At 40.2% G+C, this 25,215-nt stretch overlaps 1 protein-coding gene across 1 annotated transcript in view; it reads right to left on the reverse strand.

The window, feature by feature from the left end:
- Positions 1-1,305: 1,305 nt before the first annotated feature.
- SLC44A2 (solute carrier family 44 member 2) overlaps positions 1,306-25,215 on the reverse strand; it is a gene marked incomplete in the record, with an annotated part of 587,432 nt that continues 563,522 nt past the window's right edge. The window contains 3 exon segments of the mRNA XM_053717929.1: positions 1,306-5,741; positions 7,209-7,293; positions 8,178-8,266. Coding sequence (XP_053573904.1) covers positions 5,635-5,741; positions 7,209-7,293; positions 8,178-8,266 — 281 coding nt within the window.

Raw genomic sequence — 25,215 nt, forward strand, 5'->3', positions numbered from 1 at the left:
TAGTTCTCTTAAATGCATTAATCTCCTAACTATTTAGACTTCCAGGTTTATAAAAGATTACAACAATGTTCTGTTTTTTAATTAATTAAGCTATAGGTTTACTACAATATGTCTTGCAGCTGCTGAAGAATCACAGAGTGGCCATTGTCTGTTTTACTTTCCCTTGATAAGTTATACCCACAGGGTTATAGAAGTTTATAATTCAAAGTATAATTATTCAATTGCAATTATTATAGCTAGTGCCCAGGAGTGGTCCTATTTGTCCTATTATTACTTTATACCCCTTCTTAAGTTCCCCTTTTAACTAATTCTAAAGACCTAGGTCCAAGAGTGGCCATTGCTTTATTTTTTCTTGGGGGACTATAAATATGTTAAGACAAGCTGCCTATAAATAAGGGTATACCCTATGCTATTACTCAAGGAAAAAACAAACAAAAAGAGGTTGCCATAGTGAGATCCATGAGTGGTCTCGCCATTCCACTATACCTTCCCTCCCTGTTAGACATGTCTCCTTATCACAGGTCCAAGAGCGACCTATTAGTTTTGCTTTGGAAGGTTTCCTTTTGATTAGTTGACCATTAATTGACCATTATAGAACTAATTTGGAATGTACATCTTCCTTTTGTACTGATTGACATTTCTCTTTGTTTGATTATACTGTTTGTAAGCCTAATTTAAGTACCTCAAGAAAAATATTAAAAAAAAAAAAAAAAAAGTTTTTTTGTTCCAATTTTTTCCTCGCTTTCCTTCTAAGGGGAATACGTGAGTGCACACGTGATACTCTAACTTCGGATTTTTGTGCTCGTCGAAAAAAATAGTCTACTTTCAACTCCTAATATGAGCCCAAAAAAAAAATCTTACTTCTAGCGCAATAAACGCTCAAGCAGGAGCAGTAATTTGCGCCCCACTCATAATCTGGGACAAAATCATTTATGCAACAAAAAAAATGTAAAAACATTTAATATTAGCCAATTTTAGCTAAATAATAGTTTAAAATTGAAGCCAGGTTGGTAAATAAAATCAGCCCGGTGGTGTACCCACTAAATAGGTCCTGGGGAGAAAACTGCTTTAGGATGGGGCCAACACAAGGCTATTTTACAAATCCTCCGTCAGGCTTATTTTCACATTGCGGCTGAAAAAACGTCCACAAACTGTAAATAAGGACATGAAATTGGACTACTAGACTGATCTTAATTTAATTTTTTTTTTTTTTTTTTTTAAAAGTGGCAATGTGCACTATGCTATTTGTTTTGCTTATACAAATAGGCTACCTATTGTTAGACAAAAAAAATCTACACATTTGACTTGTATATACGAAAAGGAATTTTATTTCAAGACAATCTTCCAAAGGCAGAAAAAAACAGGTTGATAAAAACATTGCACATATAGTAACATAAATGCTCCTGTAAACATTTCAGATTGTATTATGTAGTTTTATATGCAGTTTAGCATGCAGTGACAGAATAAAAAATAAAAAAAAATGTATAAAAAAAAAAAATACATAAAATAATCCAGTTTTAGATCTGTTTAAATAACAAAATAGTTACAAATATTGTATGTACTTTTTGGCGAATTGGATTTACACAAACAGAATTTCAAGTTAGTATGGGGGGGGAGGCTGTTAATTGTGTTCATAAATATATGCAGGTCTTTGACAGCTGTTAGTACAGAAAGGGATATTGTAGTCAAAAAATATTTTATCATTCATATGAGAGCAGCATTTATGGTTTATTTTTATTTTTTTGTGATGTAAAAGCTTTAAATTTAAACTGATACAGTTGTAAACTTCCTGGTAATGATCACTGGCTGATAGGCACTTCCTGTTAATTCTCATTGGGTATGAGCACCTATCAGAACCATCAAGTAAGCATTAATAGGATGTACATAACCGATACAGTTGAGTTAGTTTCCAATTTAAACAGCCTTTATCTAAAAAATTTTCACAGGGGAAAAAAAAATTCCCCCAAAATAAATAAACATGCTTAAATTATCTTTCATATGAATAACAGAAATGTTTATGTCCACTGTCCCTGTAATGTATTATATTAATATACTGGAAAAGAGAAATGTATGTACGCACATGTAGATAAATACACACTACTGGATATAATGACAGACATACTTTTATACAAATATTGCCATACACTCTCAAACTGATACACATTGTGTTATGCTTATCAATAAATACCAATTAGGTGTGTGTATATGTACACTTACAATAATGCATATAAATCCATATATCTATTGAGGGTGTGCATACAATGAGAAGGACAAATCCACTAACATGTATGTATATACCCACACAGATCAATTTGCATATTTAGAAAAAGAGAAATTAGTACATTTACAGTTTTTTTTAAACTATAAAAGCCTAATAAAGTGTACACTGTTGTACATATTATTATTTATTATCTGTTATTTGTAGAGCGCCAACAGATTCCGTAGGGCTAACATAGTTTTATCATGTGTGTGAAATTCTATTTCACACACGTACATCCTGTGTATGTTCTTAATTCTCTCAAATATCCAAGCTCTGCATATAGTTAAATCTAAACTATGCATCTAAAGAAAGGCACAGAGTCATACATATCCACACTTTATCATTGCTCACACGTCTATGTGGCCGATGTCTGACCACCAATTAACCAATAAATACATGTGCATATTTAAAAGGGCCATAAAAACACAATTTTTTTTATTTTGTGTTTCAGGTAGAGCATACATTTTTACAAAAGTGTCCAATTGCCTTTTAGTATTAAATGTGCTTTGTTCTCTGTGTATTCTTTGTTGAAGATATACCTATAGTACAAATGTCTGGATTACTATATGGCAGGAAAAAGTGCTGCCATCTAATGCTCTTGCAAATGTATAACATTCTTGCAAATCGGCTGCCAATTGGAAAGTTGTTTCAAATGACATGCGCTATCTGAATCTTGAAGGAATTGTTTTTGCGTTTCGTATCCCTTAAACCCGCACATGAATCTAGCCATATACACATTGCTATATCGAGACTTCCTAGCACAATGATACAATGCTCCAATGACTTTAGAACATATTATTGCACTGTAATTTGTCTAGAATTTGGTTAACCCTTTGCATATGTTAGAAGTTCACAAATTTATCATTGAATTCTATCAAGTATCGCAAACACTTCTTCCTATATTGGAGGTTAAGCGATTTCACCGGTGTGACTATTACTGCATAAGTTTACATACATCTCAATACTTCCAAATGCGCATATACTTAAATACATATCCATATACCATAGGTTTAATGTTGTACACATATTCCATTTTAATAAAAGGTTACATATTCTATGTTTATGCATTCTGTTACACACACACACACACACATTAAGAAAATACTGATATAAATGGATATACATGCTTACATTAACACCGCATAGCAACAAAAGCAGCAAACGCTTGCAAGGGTTAAAGTTTAATTTTTCTTTTTCGTTCAAAAGGTCTGCGTTAAATGTGTCTTTATTTAGTCTTGATAGAAGCAACATTGTCACATGCTTATGGTGACAGCTGGCAATAAAAATACCTACATGCTCATTTACATTTCTTCTAGTACAGGACTTTAAAATGGGTCCAAGGGGTGTCTGAGTTCTGAGAAATGCATATACTTCAAAATAATTCACAAAGTCCCTCCAACAGCATAGTCTCCTTTATGATTTTTCATTCAGAGTCACAAGAATTGTGTAATGTTTTAAGCACTCCGCCCTTAATCATGCTCAAAAAAGTAGTGATGTTCATGCATTTATATCAATATAAGGACCCCACGCATACATACAAACATCTATAAGTGCAAATACGGTATGCCCATATGTAACTACCTCCAAGCCTCATTCCCCTAAAGAAGGTTTACTGGGTTTCACAATCTTAAAGGGACACTAATGTCACTGAATAATTTATTATCAGTAATTAAGTTCTTTTGATTGTACAATTGAGTGTTCTTTAAACAAGAAAATTCCCCCCAAAAAAACATCAAGTTAATTTTTTTAATCATCTTTGCTGTAGAGGTTCCTGAACTAAATCTCAGCTACGTCTGTGTAGTATGTAGTTGGTAAATGTAAACGACAGAAATAAATAAGGAAACTTGTATTTTTAGTAGGTGCCTTCATTGTAACATGCATTAAGCTCACATTATCAATATTATGTTCTATGAAAGGTTAAGGGATGTAAAACACAATATGTAAAAAGTCCCAGTTTGTATTATAAGACAATTATCCAAGTTAAAACAATTACATTTTACTTAAAAATAGGTCCCAGTTTACTCGCACCCTATCGGTCTTCCATCCCGTCTCCACCGTGTGTGCCAAGCAAGGGTGCACAATCCCTCGGCCTCCAGTCAGCCTGTCAGTATCGCTAAACAATAAGAATGTAGTAAAGATCTGTGCAACTTAGTGGCTGCACCGCCACACTTGAGGGGGGGGGGGGGCACCACAAGGGGAATAAGGTGCAGGGCTATTTTTCAACAACATTTAATACATTACCCTATGGAAAAATCTTAATTACACTAGACTAGTCTATATTGTACAAACAGGGGCTAATTACACAATGGTTGTGTGTCCCTCTAATGCTCCAAACACATTTATCAGTGCGCACACACTCATTTCCATGCAAGTTTACAAATGTAAACATACACTGACATGCCGTTTATTAATATATAAACCTGTGTGTATATAATATCATGGGGAACAGTCCAAGCCTTTAGAAAAGCTTAGCAAATTATTTAGCTACAAAAATCCCTTAACATTTGGTGGGTTTTGTAAAAAAAAAAAAAAGTTTAGATAAGGTTTGGAATAGATGTCCCATCCACAGTCACACTTCAGGCACATTGTGTGTGTGTGTGTATATATATAAACAAAGTGCATATCAATCCAAATCATGGCACTCTCCGGTCTTTTTTGTATATATCCTTTTTAATGACGTTTCGGGGTTTCCCCCTTTATCAAACCACAAACCTAGTACTATTTCTTGTTTGTGGTTTGATAAAGGGGGAAACACTGAAACGTCAAAGAGGATATATGCAAAAAAAGACTGGAGAGTGCCGTTACCATTTAATAAATAAATTTATTTTCTAAATCCAGTGAATGCAGTCCCTGCTTGGATCTATGGAGATCTATGGATGGATCTCTCTCTCTATATATATATATCCAGTTTGGAACGCACTCTTCAAAATAATTTCACCAAGTTTGTAATGATTTAAAGGAAACTACATGAAGTACTGAGTCTTAAATGGAAATATATTTATAAATTATATGTCTACAGATTACATGCTTACAGAATGGAATCTTCATAACACTCATACATACACACGCATATAAAATTGCAAGGATTGTCTAACCACTTATACATTTGTATACATCCATAATATTGAAAATCTGGACACATACAACAAAAAAGGCCAACAACTTCTAAAAGATACATACTGCATACAAGTAGGTGTACATTATACATTTTATAGAAACAAGCAATTTAAATTTTAACAGTACATACAAACCAATATAAAAAACATTTATGTTAACTCATAAAATGCATGAACATGTAACACAATTAACTCAAATTCTTTTCCCCCCAGTAATAACTATTGGCGTGGGGGTGGTAAACTACAATAATCAGAAGATTATTTATCAGATTGATCCACGTTCTTCTTATTTAGGAGTTTCTGCAGATTTGCCGACATGAAGTATGGTCTCTCGGTGGAACCATCATTTCTCTCCAAATCTTCCACTATGCCAAGGAGGGGAGGGTGAAAATTAGAGATGCAAACAAATATTAAAGTTCAATGCAGGTCATTCAGTAGACCAACAAAGGCACTGGGTGTTAGAAGGCAGGATACATACATGATGTATGTTGGTAAAAATTATCAAACATTTAAAAGGGACAAGGTACTCAACTTATTTTATTTCAAATAACAGAGGACATTTTCTTAATGTATTTTATCCCTCAACTCTTGTCCTATATAAATCCGTTTTTTAAACTTCTGGCCAGCAAATGGAGAAAAATAATTAAAAAAAGACATTTTTTTTAGCATTATATTTAATCTAGGAGTCTTTCCTTTACATCCAGAACCTGCATAGTGAGATAAACGGCTATTAAAATAAAAATTTCCCCTTGCGAAAATTATTTGATGGACCTCTAAGTATTGACAGAATTCTAAAATCTTGCTACACCGGAGAGCTATAGAGAATCGGACCCTTAAAGAGGCGTGTCCCTTTTCACTAGTAAAGCAAAGACAGTTGTCCTTATAGACTAGTGAGGATTAGCAGGAAGTGCAAAGCCAATACAGCAGTATACGTTTTAATTTTATTACCTGTTATATTTCAGGCAAAAAAAAAAAATATTTTTGACGTGTAGCAATGCATCTGTTTAATATGTATAATATAAAAAGTTTGAGTACTATGTCCATTTAAGGTCCTCATAGGCTCACCTTTGGCAGTACATTTTTATTTTCAAAAGACTATATAAAGCTGCACCTACGTGTTCAAATTCTATTTTTAAAAACCTGAAGAAAGCTTCATTCCCAGTGTTAACCGCTATTTCCTGTGACTATACAGTAAGGACATGACGCAAGGATGGCTTGGGAAAGGAAACCAATTTTGGCTGTAGCACTTCTAGTTTCAGAAGTGAAAAGGTTAATTATGATCCCGTCCCATCGTCATGGCTCTCGTTGGATTTTAAGGTTTCTGCATCCTTGAGCAGGAGGTGTCTAAGCTCCGGTGACATGAAATAAGGACGTTCCAATGAACCATCATTTCTCTCCAAGTCTTCACCTTGATTATGATCAGACCCCCAAGGATACATGAGAGAGGAACAGAGAAAGCAAAAAGAGGAAGAGAAAAAGACATACAAGGCCAAACAAGTAGGAGCAATAAAAGAGAGAGGGAGTTTTATGGTGCAGCAAAAATAAGTAAAAACAAGTGAGGGAATTTACAGGTAAAGAGATCAAAGGGACAAGAAGAAAAAGAATAGAGAGCACAATGAACAGAAGGATTATAGGAAGAAAAGGGAAAAAAAGAAAGAAAACTATTAGTACAGGACAGACCATCACCATATTAAACAGATGGAAACAGAAATGTTAGAAAGTAGAATTAAGTTAGATCCCAAGTTAAGCAAATCACAGCACCTAGTTCACACTACTCACTAATTCCTGTGTGCCCACACAGTTTGTAAATGGTGAAGTATAATGGTACTTACAGAAACACAGGAAGAGAGTGTCCACGCACATCCCATACACGCTGAAAAAACCATGTGCAATCAGGTAGGAACCTATAACCACCGTCTGTGAAGGGAGAGAGTCAAAGGATAACAAGATTGAGTCTCAAAGGACACAAAAACGTTGCAGTGTTTTATAACAATTACACTACATTCAAAATAACCCAAATAATTATGACTTTCTTTTAATTTGTAAAGGATAAAAAAATAATCTTATAGGAGGTGGTTATAATACATAGTTTGACAAGCTATAAATATTTTAGTAATAAAAACATTTTGTATGAAACTAATAAAAGCACAAATATAAAAAAACGAGCTGTGAATGGAGATATACCACAATAAGAAAAGGCGTGTGAGAAAAAGAGCCAAAGTAAAGGGACATGAAACCCAAGATTTTACTTCCATGGTTCAGATAAAACATACAATTTTAAACAACTTTCCAATTTATTTGCTTTATTATCTTGGTGTCCTTTGTTGAAAAGAGCAGCAGTGCATTACCGACAGCTAGCTGAACACATTGGGTGAGCCAATGACAAGAGGAGAGAGAGAGAGAGAGAGAAGGAGGGTGAGAGAGAGAGGAGGGCGAGAGAGAGAGAGAGAGAAGGAGGGCGAGAGAGAGAGAGAGAGAGAGAGAGAGGGGGAGAGGGAGAGGGAGAGGGAGAGAGAGAGAGAGAGAGAGAGAGAGAGAGAGAGAGAGAATGAGGGCGAGAGAATGAGATTATATATATATATATATATATATATATATATATATATATATATATATATATATATACACACACACATACACATACACACAAAATAAATAAAAAGGGCTATGCCCTCTATTCATACTAACAATTTACTAATGCAACAACAGTTATTTCACAAATACAGCTTTTAAAAAAATTGTAGCAAGGGATAGTTAAATACAGATGTCATTAACAGGGAATCCTAAGAAACCGTACTCACCAAGATGGGGACCCAGTAATAATTAAGATTGGGAGCAGTATCCTGCACAATCCGGATGCGATGAGTGAAAAAAAAGAAGGCAAGAATCCCTAAAGAAAAACAAAATCAGAGTGAGAATGGGAGAAAATGTACAATAAAAACTTAAAATTCTGCTTACCTGATAGTTTCCTTTTCTTCTGATGGGACAAGTCCACAGCTGCATTCATTACATTTGGGAATTCAGAACCAGGCCACCAGCAGGAGGCAAAGACATCCCAGCCAAAGGCTTAAATACAAGTAACTGCCCATCAGTTAAAACAACCTACAAGGCTGCGTTAGAGACCACTCTGAATCTCTAGAAACCATTGAGCACAAAAGACCCCCGAGGAGCCAAATCCCCCAGGCTTTCTGATCACACAGAACTAACCCCTGACCCCGAAGGAAGAGACCTTCACCTACCCCCAAGGGAGAAAAAACGGGGGACCATATAGATATCTAAAGGAACACCAACTAAGGTAACAACTAAGCGAACCCAGGGTTGCTAAATACAACCACCCAGGCAAAAGAACTCCCTAGAAGGACAAGGACCAAACTCAACTCCACACCTATGAAAAGGCGATCATGGGAAGAACCAAGGTCTACCCTCGGGTCCCTGAACAACAACATACGACTTATAGTGTTCCAAGGAAGCCGTAAGCTCCCCACTGTACCATAGTCTAGCAGACACAACCGCTAAAACTAGTCAAACATAGGTAGGAAACCCATATAAAACCGAATAAAATTCGGAGCCTGTAGGACCTCTGGAGCTTCAAGGATTCTGTATTCTGAAACACCTCCCCGAAGGAGAGCAAACGCAAAGGAACCGCTTCCCCAGCCATAGACATGGAAAAGAGATGAGAGAAACGGTAAAAAAACAATGGAAAAGACCATTCAGCCATACCGACAGCTCTGTTGAAACAAACAACCACGAGCCCACATCAAGGTGCAATAGCTGCCCCTGACAACAACTAAGATCCCGCCTGAGAGACAGAAAAACTAACCCTTAGGCAGTTACTAAATCTCCCCTGAAGGGACATGTGGATGTTCCAGAACCGAAAAGGTTTGAAACCAAACCGCCCAGGACCGATCCAGATCCGGACTCCGAATCTCAGACAAGAGACATGGCCATAAGCCAGAGACCCAGGAGCCGAGACCGGTTGATGTTCTAAACCCCTGAGGAACCAACAAGACACCACATACGGAGGGAGTGCACCATAGGCAGTGCATCCCACATCCCAATGTCCCTGGACATTGGACGCCTGAAATAGATACAGACCAAAGAGCCTAGAGAGACATCTTAACAGAAATGCAGACAGAAGTAACAGCACGGCTCCAGGAACAAATCCAAGGATCAGCATACAAATCCGTTTGCAAACAGTGTGCAGACAACGCTGCTGATAGCAGACGAAGTCTTGAGGTGCCAGCTATGGAAAGAAGGACTCAGCGTGTCCCAAAGAATTAGAACAAAGCGAAGAGGCAGCACACAAGGTATCCGTGTAAAAAGTGGAACTTTATTCCATAATAGTCAAAGAATCCAAACACACAATAACACACAGAGGAAAGGGGGCGTGTCCTTGCATGTCTCGTGCCGTGCGACACTTGGTCATAGGATAACAGGTGAGTGAAGGTAAGTATATACCATTATACCACCAATCAGAGCATAGCACTCAATCATGGCAGTAACAGAGTTCTTAAAGAAACAAAATGTTAACAACAGGTAACGAAAGGATTATTAGAAAAATCATAACACTTTGGGAAGAAAGATGTCAATATTTGCGTGATATCAACAAAGGAGAAAGATTTGTATACTACAGACCAAATTGTGGGAATGTATTTAAATGTAACTGTGAAAGTCTCGATATATTGAAAATATCACAAATATCAAAAATACCAGAAAAGTTAATGGCTCATTGCAAATCCATATATCATGAAACACATGATGTAGCCGATTCTAAAATATCAGCAATAATCACAAAACGTGCTCCATGTTAAGTACAGGCTAACTCTTAGCAGATACTTCATATTGTACACATTGTAAATATGCAGCAATAATTAATGTAAGTTATCTGCAGAGCATATTGCAGCAATCAAAAAACAGAATTTATGCTTACCTGATAAATTACTTTCTCCAACGGTGTGTCCGGTCCACGGCGTCATCCTTACTTGTGGGATATTCTCCTCCCCAACAGGAAATGGCAAAGAGCCCAGCAAAGCTGGCCATATAGTCCCTTCTAGGCTCCGCCTACCCCAGTCATTCGACCGACGGACAGGAGGAAATATATATAGGAGAAACCATATGGTAACGTGGTGACTGTAGTTAGAGAAAATAATTCATCAGACCTGATTAAAAAACCAGGGCGGGCCGTGGACCGGACACACCGTTGGAGAAAGTAATTTATCAGGTAAGCATAAATTCTGTTTTCTCCAACATAGGTGTGTCCGGTCCACGGCGTCATCCTTACTTGTGGGAACCAATACCAAAGCTTTAGGACACGGATGAAGGGAGGGAGCAAATCAGGTCACCCAAACGGAAGGCACCACGGCTTGCAAAACCTTTCTCCCAAAAATAGCCTCCGAAGAAGCAAAAGTATATAATTTAAAAAAATTTGGTCAACAGGAACCTCATTCTTGAAGGCCCATGTGGAAGCCACAGCCCTAGTGGAGTGAGCTGTGATACTTTCAGGAGGCTGCCGTCCGGCAGTCTCAAAAGCCAATCTGATGATGCTTTTAAACCAAAAGGAAAGAGAGGTAGAAGTTGCTTTTTTACCTCTCCTTTAACCAGAATAAACAACAAACAAAGAAGATGTTTGTCTAAAATCTTCAGTAGCCTCTAAATAGAATTTTAGAGCACGGACAACGTCCAAATTGTGTAACAAACGTTCCTTCTATGAAACTGGATTCGGACACAAAGAAGGTACAACTATCTCCTGGTTAATATTTTTGTTGGAAACAACCTTCGGAAGAAAACCAGGCTCAGTACGTAAAACCACCTTATCTGCATGGACCAGATAGGGCGGAGAACACTGCAGAGCAGATAACACAGAAACTCTTCTAGCGGAAGAAATTGCAACCTAAAACAAAACTTTCCAAGATAATAACTTAATATCTACGGAATGTAAGGGTTCCAACGGAACCCCTTGAAGAACTGAAAGAACTAGATTAAGACTCCAGGGAGGAGTCAAAGGTCTGTAAACAGGCTTGATACTAACCAGAGCCTGAACAAACGCTTAAACGTCTGGCACAGCTGCCAGCCTTTTGTGAAGTAAAACAGATAAAGCAGAGATCTGTCCCTTCAGAGAACTCGCAGAAAATCCTTTCTCCAAACCTTCTTGTAGAAAGGAAAGAATCTTAGGAATTTTTATCTTGTTCCATGGGAATCCTTTAGATTCACACCAACAGATATATTTTTTCCATATATTATGGTAAATTTTTCTAGTTACAGGCTTTCTAGCCTGAATAAGAGTATCTATTACAGAATCTGAAAACCCACGCTTTGATAAAATCAAGCGTTCAAACTCCAAGCAGTCAGTTGGAGGAAAACCAGATTCGGATGTTCGAATGGACCCTGAATAAGAAGGTCCTGACTCAAAGGTAGCTTCCATGGTGGAGCCGATGACACATTCACCAGGTCTGCATACCAAGTCCTGCGTGGCCACACAGGAACTATCAAGATCACCGAAACCCTCTCCAGATTGATCCTGGCTACCAGCCTGGGAATGAGAGGAAACGGTGGGAATACATAAGCTAGGTTGAAGATCCAAGGTGCTACTATTGTATCCAATAGAGTCGCCTTGGGATCCCTGGATTTGGACCCGTAACAAGGGACCATGAAGTTCTGACGAGAAGCCATCAGAACCATGTCTGGAATGCCCCATAATTGAGTTATTTGGGCAAAGATTTCCAGATGGAGTTCCCACTCCCCCGGATGCTCCTCCATCGCCAGGGAACTCCTTGTTACCCCCTGATGGTTGATATATGTAACAGTCGTCATGATGTCTGATTGAAACCTTATGAATTTGGCCTTTGCTAGTCGAGGCCAAGCCTTGAGAGCATTGAATATCGCTCTCAGTTCCATTATGTTTATCGGGAGAAGAGAGTCTTCCCGAAACCATAGACCCTGAGCTTTCAGGGGTTCCCAGACCGCGCCCCAGCCCACCAGACTGGCGTCGGTCGTGACAATGACCCACTCTGGTCTGCGGAAGCTCATTCCCTGTGACAGGTTGTCCAGGGTCAGCCACCAATGGAGTGAATCTCTGGTTATTTGATCTACTTGTATCGTCGGAGACAAGTCTGTATAATCCCCATTCCACTGTCTGAGCATGCACAGGTGTAATGGTCTTAGATGAATTCGTGCAAAAGGAACTATGTCCATTGCCGCAACCATCAAACCTATTACTTCCATGCACTGCGCTATGGAAGGAAGAAGAACAGAATGAAGTACCTGACAAGAGCTTAGCAGTTTTGATTTTCTGGCCTCTGTCAGAAAAACCTTCATTTCTAAGGAAACTATTATTGTTCCCAAGAAGGGAACTCTTGTTGACGGGGACAGAGAACTTTTTTCTATGTTCACTTTCCACCTTGGAGATCTGAGAAAGGCTAGGACAATGTCCGTATGAGCCCTTGCTTTTGACAGAGACGACACTTGAATCAGGATGTCGTCCAAGTAAGGTACTACTGCAATGCCCCTTGGTCTTAGCACCGCTAGAAGGGACCCTAGTACCCTTGTGAAAATCCTTGGAGCAGTGGCTAATCCGAATGGAAGTGCCACAAACTGGTAATGCTTGTCCAGAAAGGCGAACCTTAGGAACCGAAAATGTTCCTTGTGGATAGGAATACGTAGGTACGCATCCTTTAAGTCCACCGTGGTCATGAATTGACCTTCCTGGATGGTAGGAAGGATCGTTCGAATGGTTTCCATTTTGAACGATGAAAACCTTAGAAACTTGTTTAGAATCTTGAGATCTAAAATAGGTCTGAATGTTCCCTCTTTTTGGGGAATTATGAACAGGTTGGAGTAAAAACCCATCCCTTGTTCTCCTAATGGAACAGGATGAATCACTCCCATGCTTAACAGGTCTTCTACACAGTGTAAGAATGCCTGTTCGAAGATAATTGAGACCCGTGGAACCTTCCCCTTGGGGGTAGTTCCCTGAATTCCAGGAGATAACCTTGAGAAACTATTTCTAGCGCCCAAGGATCCTGAACATCTCTTGCCCCAGCCTGAGCAAAGAGAGAAAGTCTGCCCCCCACCAGATCCTTCCCAGATCGGGGGCCAACACTTCATGCTGTTTTGGTAGCAGTGGCAGGTGACTTGGCCTGCTTACCCTTGTTCCAGCCTTGCATCGGCCTCCAGGCTGGCTTGGTTTGAGAAGTATTACCCTCTTGCTTAGAGAGTGTAGAATTTGAGGCTGGTCCGTTTCTGCGAAAGGGACGAAAATTTGGCTTATTTTTAGCCTTAAAAGACCTATCCAGAGGAAGGGCGTGGCCCTTTCCCCCAGTGATGTCTGAAATAATCTCTTTCAAGTCAGGGCCAAACAGTGTTTTACCCTTGAAAGGGATGTTAAGCAAAAGCGCTCTGTGCGCCACGATAGCAAACCCTGAATTATTCGCCGCTAATGTAGCTAATTGCAAAGCGGCATCTAAAATAAAAGAGTTAGCCAATTTAAGAGCTTGAACTCTGTCCAAAACCTCCTCGTACGAAGATTCTTTATTGAACGACTTTTCTAGTTCTTCGAACCAGAAACACGCAGCTGTAGTGACAGGAACAATGCATAAAATTGGTTGTAGAAGGTAACCTTGCTGAACAAACATCTTTTTAAGCAAACCCTCTAACCTTTAATCCATAGGATCTTGAAAGCACAACTATCTTCAATAGGAATAGAAGTGCGTTTGTTTAGAGTAGAAACCGCCCCCTCGACCTTGGGGACTGTATGCTATAAGTCCTTTCTGGGGTCGACTATAGGAAATAATTTCTTAAATATAGGGGGAGGACAAAAGGTATGCCGGGCCTTTCCCACTCCTTATTTACTATGTCCGCCACCCGCTTGGGTATAGGAAAAACATCGGGGGGCACCGGAACCTCTAGGAACTAGTCCATCTTACCTAATTTCTCTGGAATGACCAAATTGTCACAATCATCCAGAGTAGATAATACCTCCTTAAGAAGTGCGTGGAGATGTTGTAATTTAAATTTAAAAGTTACAATATCAGGTTCTGCTTGTTGAGAAATTTTCCCTGAATCTGAAATTTCTCCCTCAGACAAAACCTCCCTCCTGGCCCCTTCAGATAGGTGTGAGGGTATGTCAGAACAGATATCATCAGCGTCCTTTTGCTCTTCAGTGTTAAAAACAGAGCAATCACGCTTTCTCTGATAAGTAGGCATTTTGGAAAAAATGCATGCAATAGAATTATCCATTACAGCCATTAATTGTTGTATGATAATAAGTATTGGCGCACTAGATGTACTAGGGGCCTCTTGTGTGGGCAAAACTGGTGTAGACACAGAAGGGGATGATGCAGTACCATGCTTACTCGCCTCATTAGAGGAATCATCTTGGGCAATATCATATCTATGGCATTATTATCCCTACTTTGTTTGGACATTATGACACAAATATATCACATATATTTAAATGGGGAGACACATTGGCTTTCATACATATAGAACATCGTTATCTGATGGTTCAGACATGTTAAACAGGCTTAAACTTGTCAACAAAGCACAAAAAACGTTTTACAATAAAACCGTTACTGTCCCTTTAAATTTTAAACTGAACACACTTTATTACTGAATATGTGAAAAAGTATGAAGGAATTGTTCAAAATTCACCAAAATTTCACCACAGTAACTTAAAGCCTTAAAAGTATTGCACACCAAATTTGAAAGCTTTAACCCTTAAAATAACGGAACCGGAGCCGTTTTTACATTTAACCCCTATACAGTCCCAGGTATCTGCTTTGCTGAGACCCAACCAAGCCCAGAGGGGAATACGATACCAAATGATGCCTTCTATAAGCTTTTTCAGTGGTTCTTAGCTCCTCACACATGCATCTGCATGCCATGCTTTCCAAAAACAACTGCGCATTAGAGGCGCGAAAATGAGGCTCTGTCTATGACTAGAAAAGGCCCCCAGTGAAAAAGGTGTCCAATACAGTGCCTGCCGTTTTTATTAAAACAATCCCCAAGATTTAACAACTATTAAAAGTAATAATCTGCCAAATATACTTAGAAAAGTAATCGTTTTAGCCCAGAAAAATGTCTACCAGTTTTTCAAGCCCTAATGAAGCCCTTTATTCTTTTACTTAAACTAAGAAAATGGCTTACCGGTTCCCATAGGGAAAATGACAGCTTCCAGCATTACCGAGTCTTGTTAGAAATGTGTCATACCTCAAGCAGCAAAAGTCTGCTCACTGTTTCCCCCAACTGAAGTTAATTCCTCTCAACAGTCCTGTGTGGAAACAGCCATCGATTTTAGTAACGGTTGCTAAAATCATTTTCCTCTTACAAACAGAAATCTTCATCTCTTTTCTGTTTCAGAGTAAATAGTACATACCAGCACTATTTTAAAATAACAAACTCTTGATTGAAGAACAAAAACTACATTTAAACACCAAAAAACTCTAAGCCATCTCCGTGGAGATGTTGCCTGTGCAACGGCAAAGAGAATGACTGGGGTAGGCGGAGCCTAGAAGGGACTATATGGCCAGCTTTGCTGGGCTCTTTGCCATTTCCTGTTGGGGAGGAGAATATCCCACAAGTAAGGATGACGCCGTGGACCGGACACACCTATGTTGGAGAAATCAAGAGTAAGAATGTCCCTTTAGGGAAAGAAAAAGGACAAGACGGGCAGGAAGAAGGAGAAGGCAGAAGGGCTTCCAAAAGAAGACAAAAGGACTAAATCTTGCAGTTCTTAATTTATCAGACTTTTCATTAAATAACGATCATGTGAAGGTTCTTTCAATGAGAAGCCATTAACTTTTCTGATATTTATGTTATATTTATGTTATATTTTCAATATATCGAGACTTTCACAGTTACATTTAAATACATTCCTACAATTTGGTCTGTAGTATACAAATCTTTCTCCTTTGTTGATATCACGCAAATATTGACATCTTTCTTCCCAAAGTGTTATGATTTTTCTAATAATCCTTTTGTTACCTGTTGTTTTTAACATATTGTTTCTTTAAGAACTCTATTACTGCCATGATTGAGTGCTATGCTCTGATTGGTGGTATCAGGGTATATACTTACCTTGTCTTCACTCACCTGTTATCCTATGACTAAGTGCCGCACGGCACGAAACACGTAAGGACACGCCCCCTTTCCGCCATGTGTCATTGTGTGTTTGGATTCTTTGACTACTATGGAAGTTCCGTTTTTTCCATGGATAACTTGTGTGCTGCCTCTTTGATTTGTTCACAGACATCTTAACAGGCCTAAGAAGAGGGCAACCAGCAACCGGAGGTGCGTCTGATTTCAGGACCCTCAGCTTGCAAACCCAGAGAGCTAGATCTCTTAGAGAGTCAAAGGGGAACACCCCCCACTAAGACCACAGGTTTACAAGGGACAGGCTCCAAACAAGCCTTTAGGATGAGAAGACGATAATATCTCCAACGACCCTTACAGGATCAGCCTCCTGGAAAATCCTGAACCACACAGGAAAAAACGGAGAGAGTCACACAACTACTGGCAGACAAGTTGACCAGGGGAAAAAGCTGGGGGAAGAAAAACAAAAAAGGGACTAACCCCAAACCCCTGCGCTCCCAATAGAAGAGCGTGCAACATACTAAAAAAGGAAGTAATAAGGATATACCCGAACTTCCTGACACAGAGGACCCGACCACCCAAGAAGGAAAAAAGTAGACCCAGCAACCTACGAGAGGTACTTGCAACTAGGCCACAAAAAAACATAATTTATGCTTACCTGATAAATTTATTTCTCTTGTAGTGTAGTCAGTCCACGGGTCATCCATTACTTATATCTCTTCCCCAACAGGAAGTTGCAAGAGGATCACCCAAGCAGATCTGCTATATAGCTCCTCCCCTCACATGTCATATCCAGTCATTCGACCGAAACAAGACGAGAAAGGAGTGCAGTGGTGACTGGAGTTAAATTAAAAAATTTTGAACTGCCTTAAAAGACAGGGCGGGCCGTGGACTGACTACACTACAAGAGAAATAAATTTATCAGGTAAGCATAAATTATGTTTTCTCTTGTTAAGTGTAGTCAGTCCATGGGTCATCCATTACTTATGGGATACTAATACCAAAGCTAAAGTACACGGATGAAGGGAGGGACAAGGCAGGAACTTTAAACGGAGGGAACCACTGCCTGAAGTACCTTTCTCCCAAAAATAGCCTCCGAAGAAGCAAAAGTGTCAAATTTGTAAAACTTTGAAAAAGTGTGAAGTGAAGACCAAGTCGCAGCCTTGCAAATCTGTTCAACAGAAGCCTCATTTTTAAAGGCCCAGGTGGAAGCCACAGTTCTAGTAGAATGAGCTGTAATTCTTTCAGGAGGCTGCTGTCCAGCAGTCTCATAGGCTAAACGTATTATGCTACGAAGCCAAAAAGAGAGAGAGGTGGCCGAAGCCTTTTGACCTCTCCTCTGTCCAGAGTAAACGACAAACAGGGAAGAAGTTTGACGAAAATCTTTAGTTGCCTGCAAATAGAACTTCAGGGCACGGACTACATCCAGATTATGCAAAAGTCGTTCCTTCTTTGAAGAAGGGTTAGGACACAATGATGGAACAACAATCTCTTGATTGATATTCCTGTTAGAAACTACCTTAGGTAAGAACCCAGGTTTAGTACGCAGAACTACCTTGTCTGAATGAAAAATCAGATAAGGAGAATCACAATGTAAGGCAGATAACTCAGAGACTCTTCGAGCCGAGGAAATAGCCATCAAAAACAGAACTTTCCAAGATAACAGCTTAATATCAATGGAATGAAGGGGTTCAAATGGAACGCCTTGCAGGACATTAAGAACTAAGTTTAAGCTCCACAGCGGAGCAACAGTCTTAAACACAGGCTTAATCCTAGCCAAAACCTGACAAAAAGCCTGAACGTCTGGAATTTCTGCCAGACGCTTGTGTAGAAGAATAGACAGAGCAGAAATCTGTCCTTTTAACGAACTAGCGGATAAGCCCTTTTCTAAACCCTCTTGTAGAAAAGACAATATCCTAGGAATCCTAACCTTACTCCATGAGTAACTCTTGGATTCGCACCAATACAAATATTTACGCCATATCTTATGGTAAATTCTTCTGGTAACAGGTTTCCTAGCCTGTATTAGGGTATCAATAACCGACTCCGAGAAGCCACGCTTTGATAGAATCAAGCGTTCAATCTCCATGCAGTCAGCCTCAGAGAAATTAGATTTGGATGGTTGAAAGGACCCTGAATTAGAAGGTCCTGCCTCAGAGGCAGAGACCATGGTGGACAGGACGACATGTCCACTAGGTCTGCATACCAGGTCCTGCGTGGCCACGCAGGCGCTATCAGAATCACTGATGCTCTCTCCTGTTTGATCTTGGCAATCAGTCGAGGCAGCAGCGGAAACGGTGGAAATACATAAGCCATCTGGAAAACCCAAGGGGCTGCTAGAGCATCTATCAGCGCTGCTCCCGGGTCCCTGGACCTGGATCCGTAATGAGGAAGCTTGGCGTTCTGGCGAGACGCCATGAGATCCAGATCTGGTTCGCCCCAACGAAGAATCAGTTGAGCGAAGACCTCCGGATGAAGTTCCCACTCCCCCGGATGAAAAGTCTGGCGACTTAGAAAATCCGCCTCCCAGTTCTCCACGCCTGGGATGTAGATTGCTGACAGGTGGCAAGAGTGAGACTCTGCCCAGCGAATTATCTTTGAGACTTCCAACATCGCTAGGGAACTCCTGGTTCCCCCTTGATGATTGATGTAAGCCACAGTCATGATGTTGTCCGACTGAAATCTGATGAACGTCAGAGTTGCTAACTGAGGCCAAGCTAGAAGAGCATTGAATATTGCTCTTAACTCCAGAATATTTATTGGGAGGAGTTTCTCCTCCTGAGTCCATGATCCCTGAGCCTTCAGGGAATTCCAGACTGCGCCCCAACCTAGAAGGCTGGCGTCTGTTGTTACAATCGTCCAATCTGGCCTGCGAAAGGTCATCCCCTTGGACAGATGGGGCCGAGAAAGCCACCATAGAAGAGAATCTCTGGTCTCTTGGTCCAGATTTAGTAGAGGGGACAAATGTGAATAATCCCCATTCCACTGACTTAGCATGCACAATTGCAGCGGTCTGAGATGCAGTCGCGCAAATGGTACTATGTCCATTGCCGCTTCCATTAAGCCGATTACTTCCATGCACTGTGCTACTGACGGGTGTGGAATGGAATGAAGGGCACGGCAAGCATTTAGAAGTTTTGATAACCTGGCCTCCGTCAGGTAAATTTTCATCTCTACAGAATCTATAAGAGTCCCTAGGAAGGGAACCCTTGTGAGTGGTAATAGAGAACTCTTTTCCACGTTCACCTTCCACCCATGCGATCTCAGAAATGCCAGAACTATCTCTGTATGAGACTTGTTAGTTTGAAAACTTGACGCTTGTATCAGGATGTCGTCTAGGTACAGAGCCACCGCTATGCCTCGCGGTCTTAGTACCGCCAGAAGTGAGCCCAGAACCTTTGTAAAGATTCTTGGAGCCGTAGCTACCCCGAAGGGAAGAGCTACAAACTGGTAATGCCTGTCTAGGAAGGCAAATCTTAGGTACCGATAATGATCCTTGTGAATCGGTATGTGAAGGTAGGCATCCTTTAAGTCCACAGTGGTCATGTACTGACCCTCTTGGATCATGGGTAGGATGGTTCGAATAGTTTCCATTTTGAATGATGGAACTCTTAGGAATTTGTTTAGGATCTTTAAGTCCAAAATTGGTCTGAAGGTTCCCTCTTTCTTGGGAACCACAAACAGATTTGAATAGAATCCCTGCCCGTGTTCCGTTCGCGGAACCGGGTGGATTACCCCCATTAGTAAGAGGTCTTGTACACAGCGTAGAAACGCCTCTTTCTTTATTTGGTTTGCTGATAACCTTGAAAGATGAAATCTCCCTTGTGGAGGAGAAGCTTTGAAGTCCAGAAGATATCCCTGAGATATGATCTCCAACGCCCAGGGATCCTGGACATCTCTTGCCCAAGAGAGATAGTCTGCCCCCCACTAGATCAGTTTCCAGATAGGGGGGCCTCTCTTCATGCTGTCTTAGGGGCAGCAGCAGGTTTTCTGGCCTGCTTGCCCTTGTTCCAGGACTGGTTAGTTTTCCAGCCCTGTCTGTAACGAGCAACAGCTCCTTCCTGTTTTGGAGCGGAGGAAGTTGATGCTGCTCCTGCCTTGAGGTTACGAAAGGCACGAAAATTAGACTGTTTGGCCTTTGATTTGGCCCTGTCCTGAGCTAGAGCATGGCCCTTACCTCCCGTAATGTCAGCGATAATTTCTTTCAAGCCGGGCCCGAATAAGGTCTGCCCTTTGAAAGGAATATTAAGCAATTTAGATTTAGAAGTCACGTCAGCTGACCAGGATTTAAGCCATAGCGCTCTGCGCGCTTGGATGGCAAATCCGGAGTTCTTAGCCGTAAGTTTGGTTAAATGTACGACGGCATCAGAAACAAATGCGTTAGCTAGCTTAAGTGCTTTAAGCTTGTTCATAATTTCATCCAATGGAGCTGTGCGAATGGCCTCTTCCAGAGACTCAAACCAGAATGCCGCCGCAGCAGTGACAGGCGCAATGCATGCAAGGGGCTGTAAGATAAAACCTTGTTGAACAAACATTTTCTTAAGGTAACCTTCTAATTTTTTATCCATTGGATCTGAAAAAGCACAACTATCCTCCACCAGGATAGTGGTACGCTTAGCTAAAGTAGAAACCGCTCCCTCCACCTTAGGGACCGTCTGCCATAAGTCTCATGTGGTGGGGTCTATAGGAAACATTTTCCTAAATATGGGAGGAGGGGAAAAAGGCACACCGGGTCTATCCCACTCCTTGCTAAAAATCTCTGTAAGCCTTTTAGGTATAGGAAACACGTCAGTACACACCGGTACCGCATAGTATCTATCCAACCTACATAATTTTTCTGGAATTGCAACCGTGTTACAATCATTCAGAGCCGCTAATACCTCCCCTAGCAATATGCGGAGGTTCTCAAGCTTAAATTTAAAATGAGAAATCTCTGAATCCAGTCTCCCTGGATCAGATCCGTCACCCACAGAATGAAACTCTCCGTCTTCATGTTCTGCAAATTGTGACGCAGTATCGGACATGGCTCTCACATCATCAGCGCGCTCTGTCCTTAACCCAGAGCTATCACGCTTGCCTCTTAATTCTGGCAATTTAGATAATACTTCTGTCATAACAGTAGCCATGTCTTGCAAAGTGATTTGTAAGGGCCTCCCTGATGTACTTGGCGCCTCAAAATCACGCACCTCCTGAGCGGGAGGCGAAGGTACTGACACGTGAGGAGAGTTAGTCGGCATAACTTCCCCCTCGTTGTCTGGTGATAATTTCTTTGCATGTAAAGACTGACTTTTATTCAAAGTTACATCAATGCATTTAGTACACAATTTTCTATGGGGCTCCACATTGGCCTTCATACATAGTGAACAAACAGATTCATCTGTGTCAGACATGTTTAAACAGACTAGCAATGAGACTAGCAAGCTTGGAAAATACTTTTCAAATAAATTTACAAGCAATATAAAAAACGCTACTGTGCCTTTAAGAAGCACAAAAAGCTGTCACAGTTGAAATAACAATGAACCAAATTAGTTATAGCAACCAAATTTTCACAGTAAATGTATTAAGTTAGCAAAGGATTACACCCACCAGCAAATGGATGATTAACCCCTTAATACCCAAAAACGGATAACAAATTAATAATTAACGTTTTTATCACAGTCAAACACACTGTCACAGGTCTGCTGTGACTGATTACCTCCCTCAAAATGAATTTTGAAGACCCCTGAGCTCTCTAGAGACGTCCTGGATCATGGAGGATGAAGTAGGAAGATTGTGACTGAATTTTTACTGCTCAAAAAAGCGCTAAAATAGGCCCCTCCCACTCATATTACACAGTGGGGAAGCTCAGTTAACTGTTTCTATGCAGAAACAAAAGTTAGCCATGGGGTAAAAATCATGCCCCAATAAGTTTTATCACCAAGTACCTCACAAAAGACGATTAACATGCCAGTAAACGTTTTGAACATACATTTTAAAAGTTATGAAGTGTTATTAATAAGCCTGCTACCAGTCGCTTTTACTGCAGTTAAGGCTCACACATTACTTCAGTATTAACAGTATTTTCTGAGTCAAATTCCATTCCCTAGAAAAATACTTCAGTGTACACACACTCCTCAGCCTAATACCAGTCGCTAACACTGCATTTAAGGCTGTACTTACATTACATTGGTATCAGCAGTAATTTCTCAGTCAATTCCATTGCTTAGAAAAATAATTTACTGCACATACCTCGTTTGCAGGGGGGCCCTGCATGCTATTCCCCTCTTCTGAAGTTACCTCACTCCTCAGAATGTGCGAGAACAGCCAGTGGATCTTAGTTACGTCTGCTAAGATCATAGAAAACACAGGCAGATTCTTCTTCTAATGCTGCCTGAGAACAAACAGCACACTCCGGTGCCATTTAAAATAAACTTTTGATTGAAGAAATAAACTAAGTTTAAAAACACCACAGCCCTCTCACAACAACCTATCTTTAGTTAGCTTGCAAGAGAATGACTGGGTATGACATGTGAGGGGAGGAGCTATATAGCAGATCTGCTTGGGTGATCCTCTTGCAACTTCCTGTTGGGGAAGAGATATAAGTAATGGATGACCCGTGGACTGACTACACTTAACAAGAGAAAAACGCACAGACATACAGAAGATACCAAGAGTAAAAACGAAAATCTCCATTCATCTGGTACCCCCCCCCCCGACGCCCAGAGGTCATCCAAACCCGATGGAAATGGATAAACTTTGCTTCCAAAGCCAAAAGGACCTCTCACGGTAAAACTCAGCAGGCTCCGAGTCCGGAACCCCCTCAACAGTAGGCGGACCGATGCAGTCCCTCCGTTTTCTAGTAATGGAGGTAAAAAGAAAAACAGAATTTATGCTTACCTGATAAATTTCTTTCTTTCTCTTGCGATGTATCGAGTCCACGGATTCATCCAATACTTGTGGGATATTATCCTTCCCAACAGGAAGTGGCAAAGAGAGCACCCACAGCAGAGCTGTCTATATAGCTCCTCCCCTAACTCCACCCCCCAGTCATTCGACTGAAGGCTAGGAATAAAAAGGAGAAACTATAAGGTGTAGAGGTGACTGAAGTTTTATAATAAAAAATATTACCTGTCTTAAATAGACAGGGCGGGCCGTGGACTCGATACATCGCAAGAGAAAGAAATTTATCAGGTAAGCATAAATTCTGTTCTCTCTTGCAAGATGTATCGAGTCCACGGCTTCATCCAATACTTGTGGGATACCAATACCACAGCTTTAGGACACGGATGAAGGGAGGGACAAGACAGGTACCTAAGCGGAAGGCACCACTGCTTGTAGAACCTTTCTCCCATAAATAGCCTCCGAAGAAGCAAAAGTATCAAATTTGGAAAATTTGGAAAAAGTATGAAGCGAAGACCAAGTCGCCGCGCCTTACAAATCTGTTTAACAGAAGCCTTATTTTTAAAAGCCCATGTGGAAGCCACCACTCTAGTAGAGTGAGATGTAATCCTTTCAGGAGGCTGCTGGCCAGCAGTCTCATAAGACAAACGGATGATGCTTTTCAGCCAAAAAGAAAGAGGTTGCCGTAGCCTTTTGACCTCTCTGCTTACCAAAATAGACAACAAACAATGAAGATGTTTGACGGAAATCTTTAGTTGCTTGTAAGTAGAACTTTAAAGCACGAACCACATCTAGTTTGTGCAACAGACGTTCCTTCTTGGAGGAAGGATTAGGACACAGAGAAGGAACAACAATTTCCTGATTGATATTCCTATTAGAAACAACCTTAGGAAGAAATCCAGGTTTGGTACACAAAACCACCTTATCCGCATGGAAAACAAGATAAGGTGAGTCACACTGTAAAGCAGATAACTCAGAAACTCTTTGAGCCGAAGAGATAGCTACTAAAAACAGAACTTTTCAAGATAAGAGCTTAAAGGGACACTGAACCCAAAAATTTTGTTTTGTAATTCAGAAAGAGCATGCAATTTTAAGCAACTTTCTAATTTACTCCTATTATCAATTTTTCTTTGTTCTCTTGCTATCATTATTTGAAAAAGAAGGCATCTATACTTTTTTTGGGTTCAGTACTCTGGACAGCAATTTTTTATTGGTGGATGAATTTATCCACCAATCAGCAAGGACAACCCAGGTTGTTCACCAAAAATGGGCTGGCATCTAAACTTACATTCTTGCATTTTAAATAAAGATACCAAGAGAATGAAGAAAATTTGATAATAGGAGTAAATTAGAAAGTTGCTTAAAATTCCATGCTCAATCTGAATCATGAAAGAAAAATTTTGGGTACAGTGTCCCTTTAATATCTATGGAATGCATAAGTTCAAACGGAACCCCTTGAAGAACTTTAAGAACCAAATTTAAACTCCATGGCGGAGCAACAGGTTTAAACACAGGCTTGATTCTAACTAAAGCCTGACAAAACGCCTGAACGTCTGGAACATCCGCCAGACGCTTGTGTAAAAGGATAGACAAAGCAGATATTTGTCCCTTTAAGGAACTAGCAGATAATCCCTTCTCCAATCCTTCTTGGAGAAAAGATAATAGCCTAGGATTCCTGAGCTTACTCCATGAGTAACCCTTGGAATTACACCAGTAAAGATATTTACGCCATATCTTATGATAGATTTTTCTGGTGACAGGCTTTCTAGCCTGAATCAAGGTATCAATAACCGATTCAGAGAAACCACGCTTTGCTAAAATCAAGCGTTCAATCTCTAAGCAGTCAGAAGCAGAGAAAGTAGGTTTGGATGC

The sequence above is a fragment of the Bombina bombina genome, chromosome 6, assembly GCF_027579735.1.
Source record: "Bombina bombina isolate aBomBom1 chromosome 6, aBomBom1.pri, whole genome shotgun sequence".
Lineage (NCBI taxonomy): Eukaryota > Metazoa > Chordata > Amphibia > Anura > Bombinatoridae > Bombina > Bombina bombina.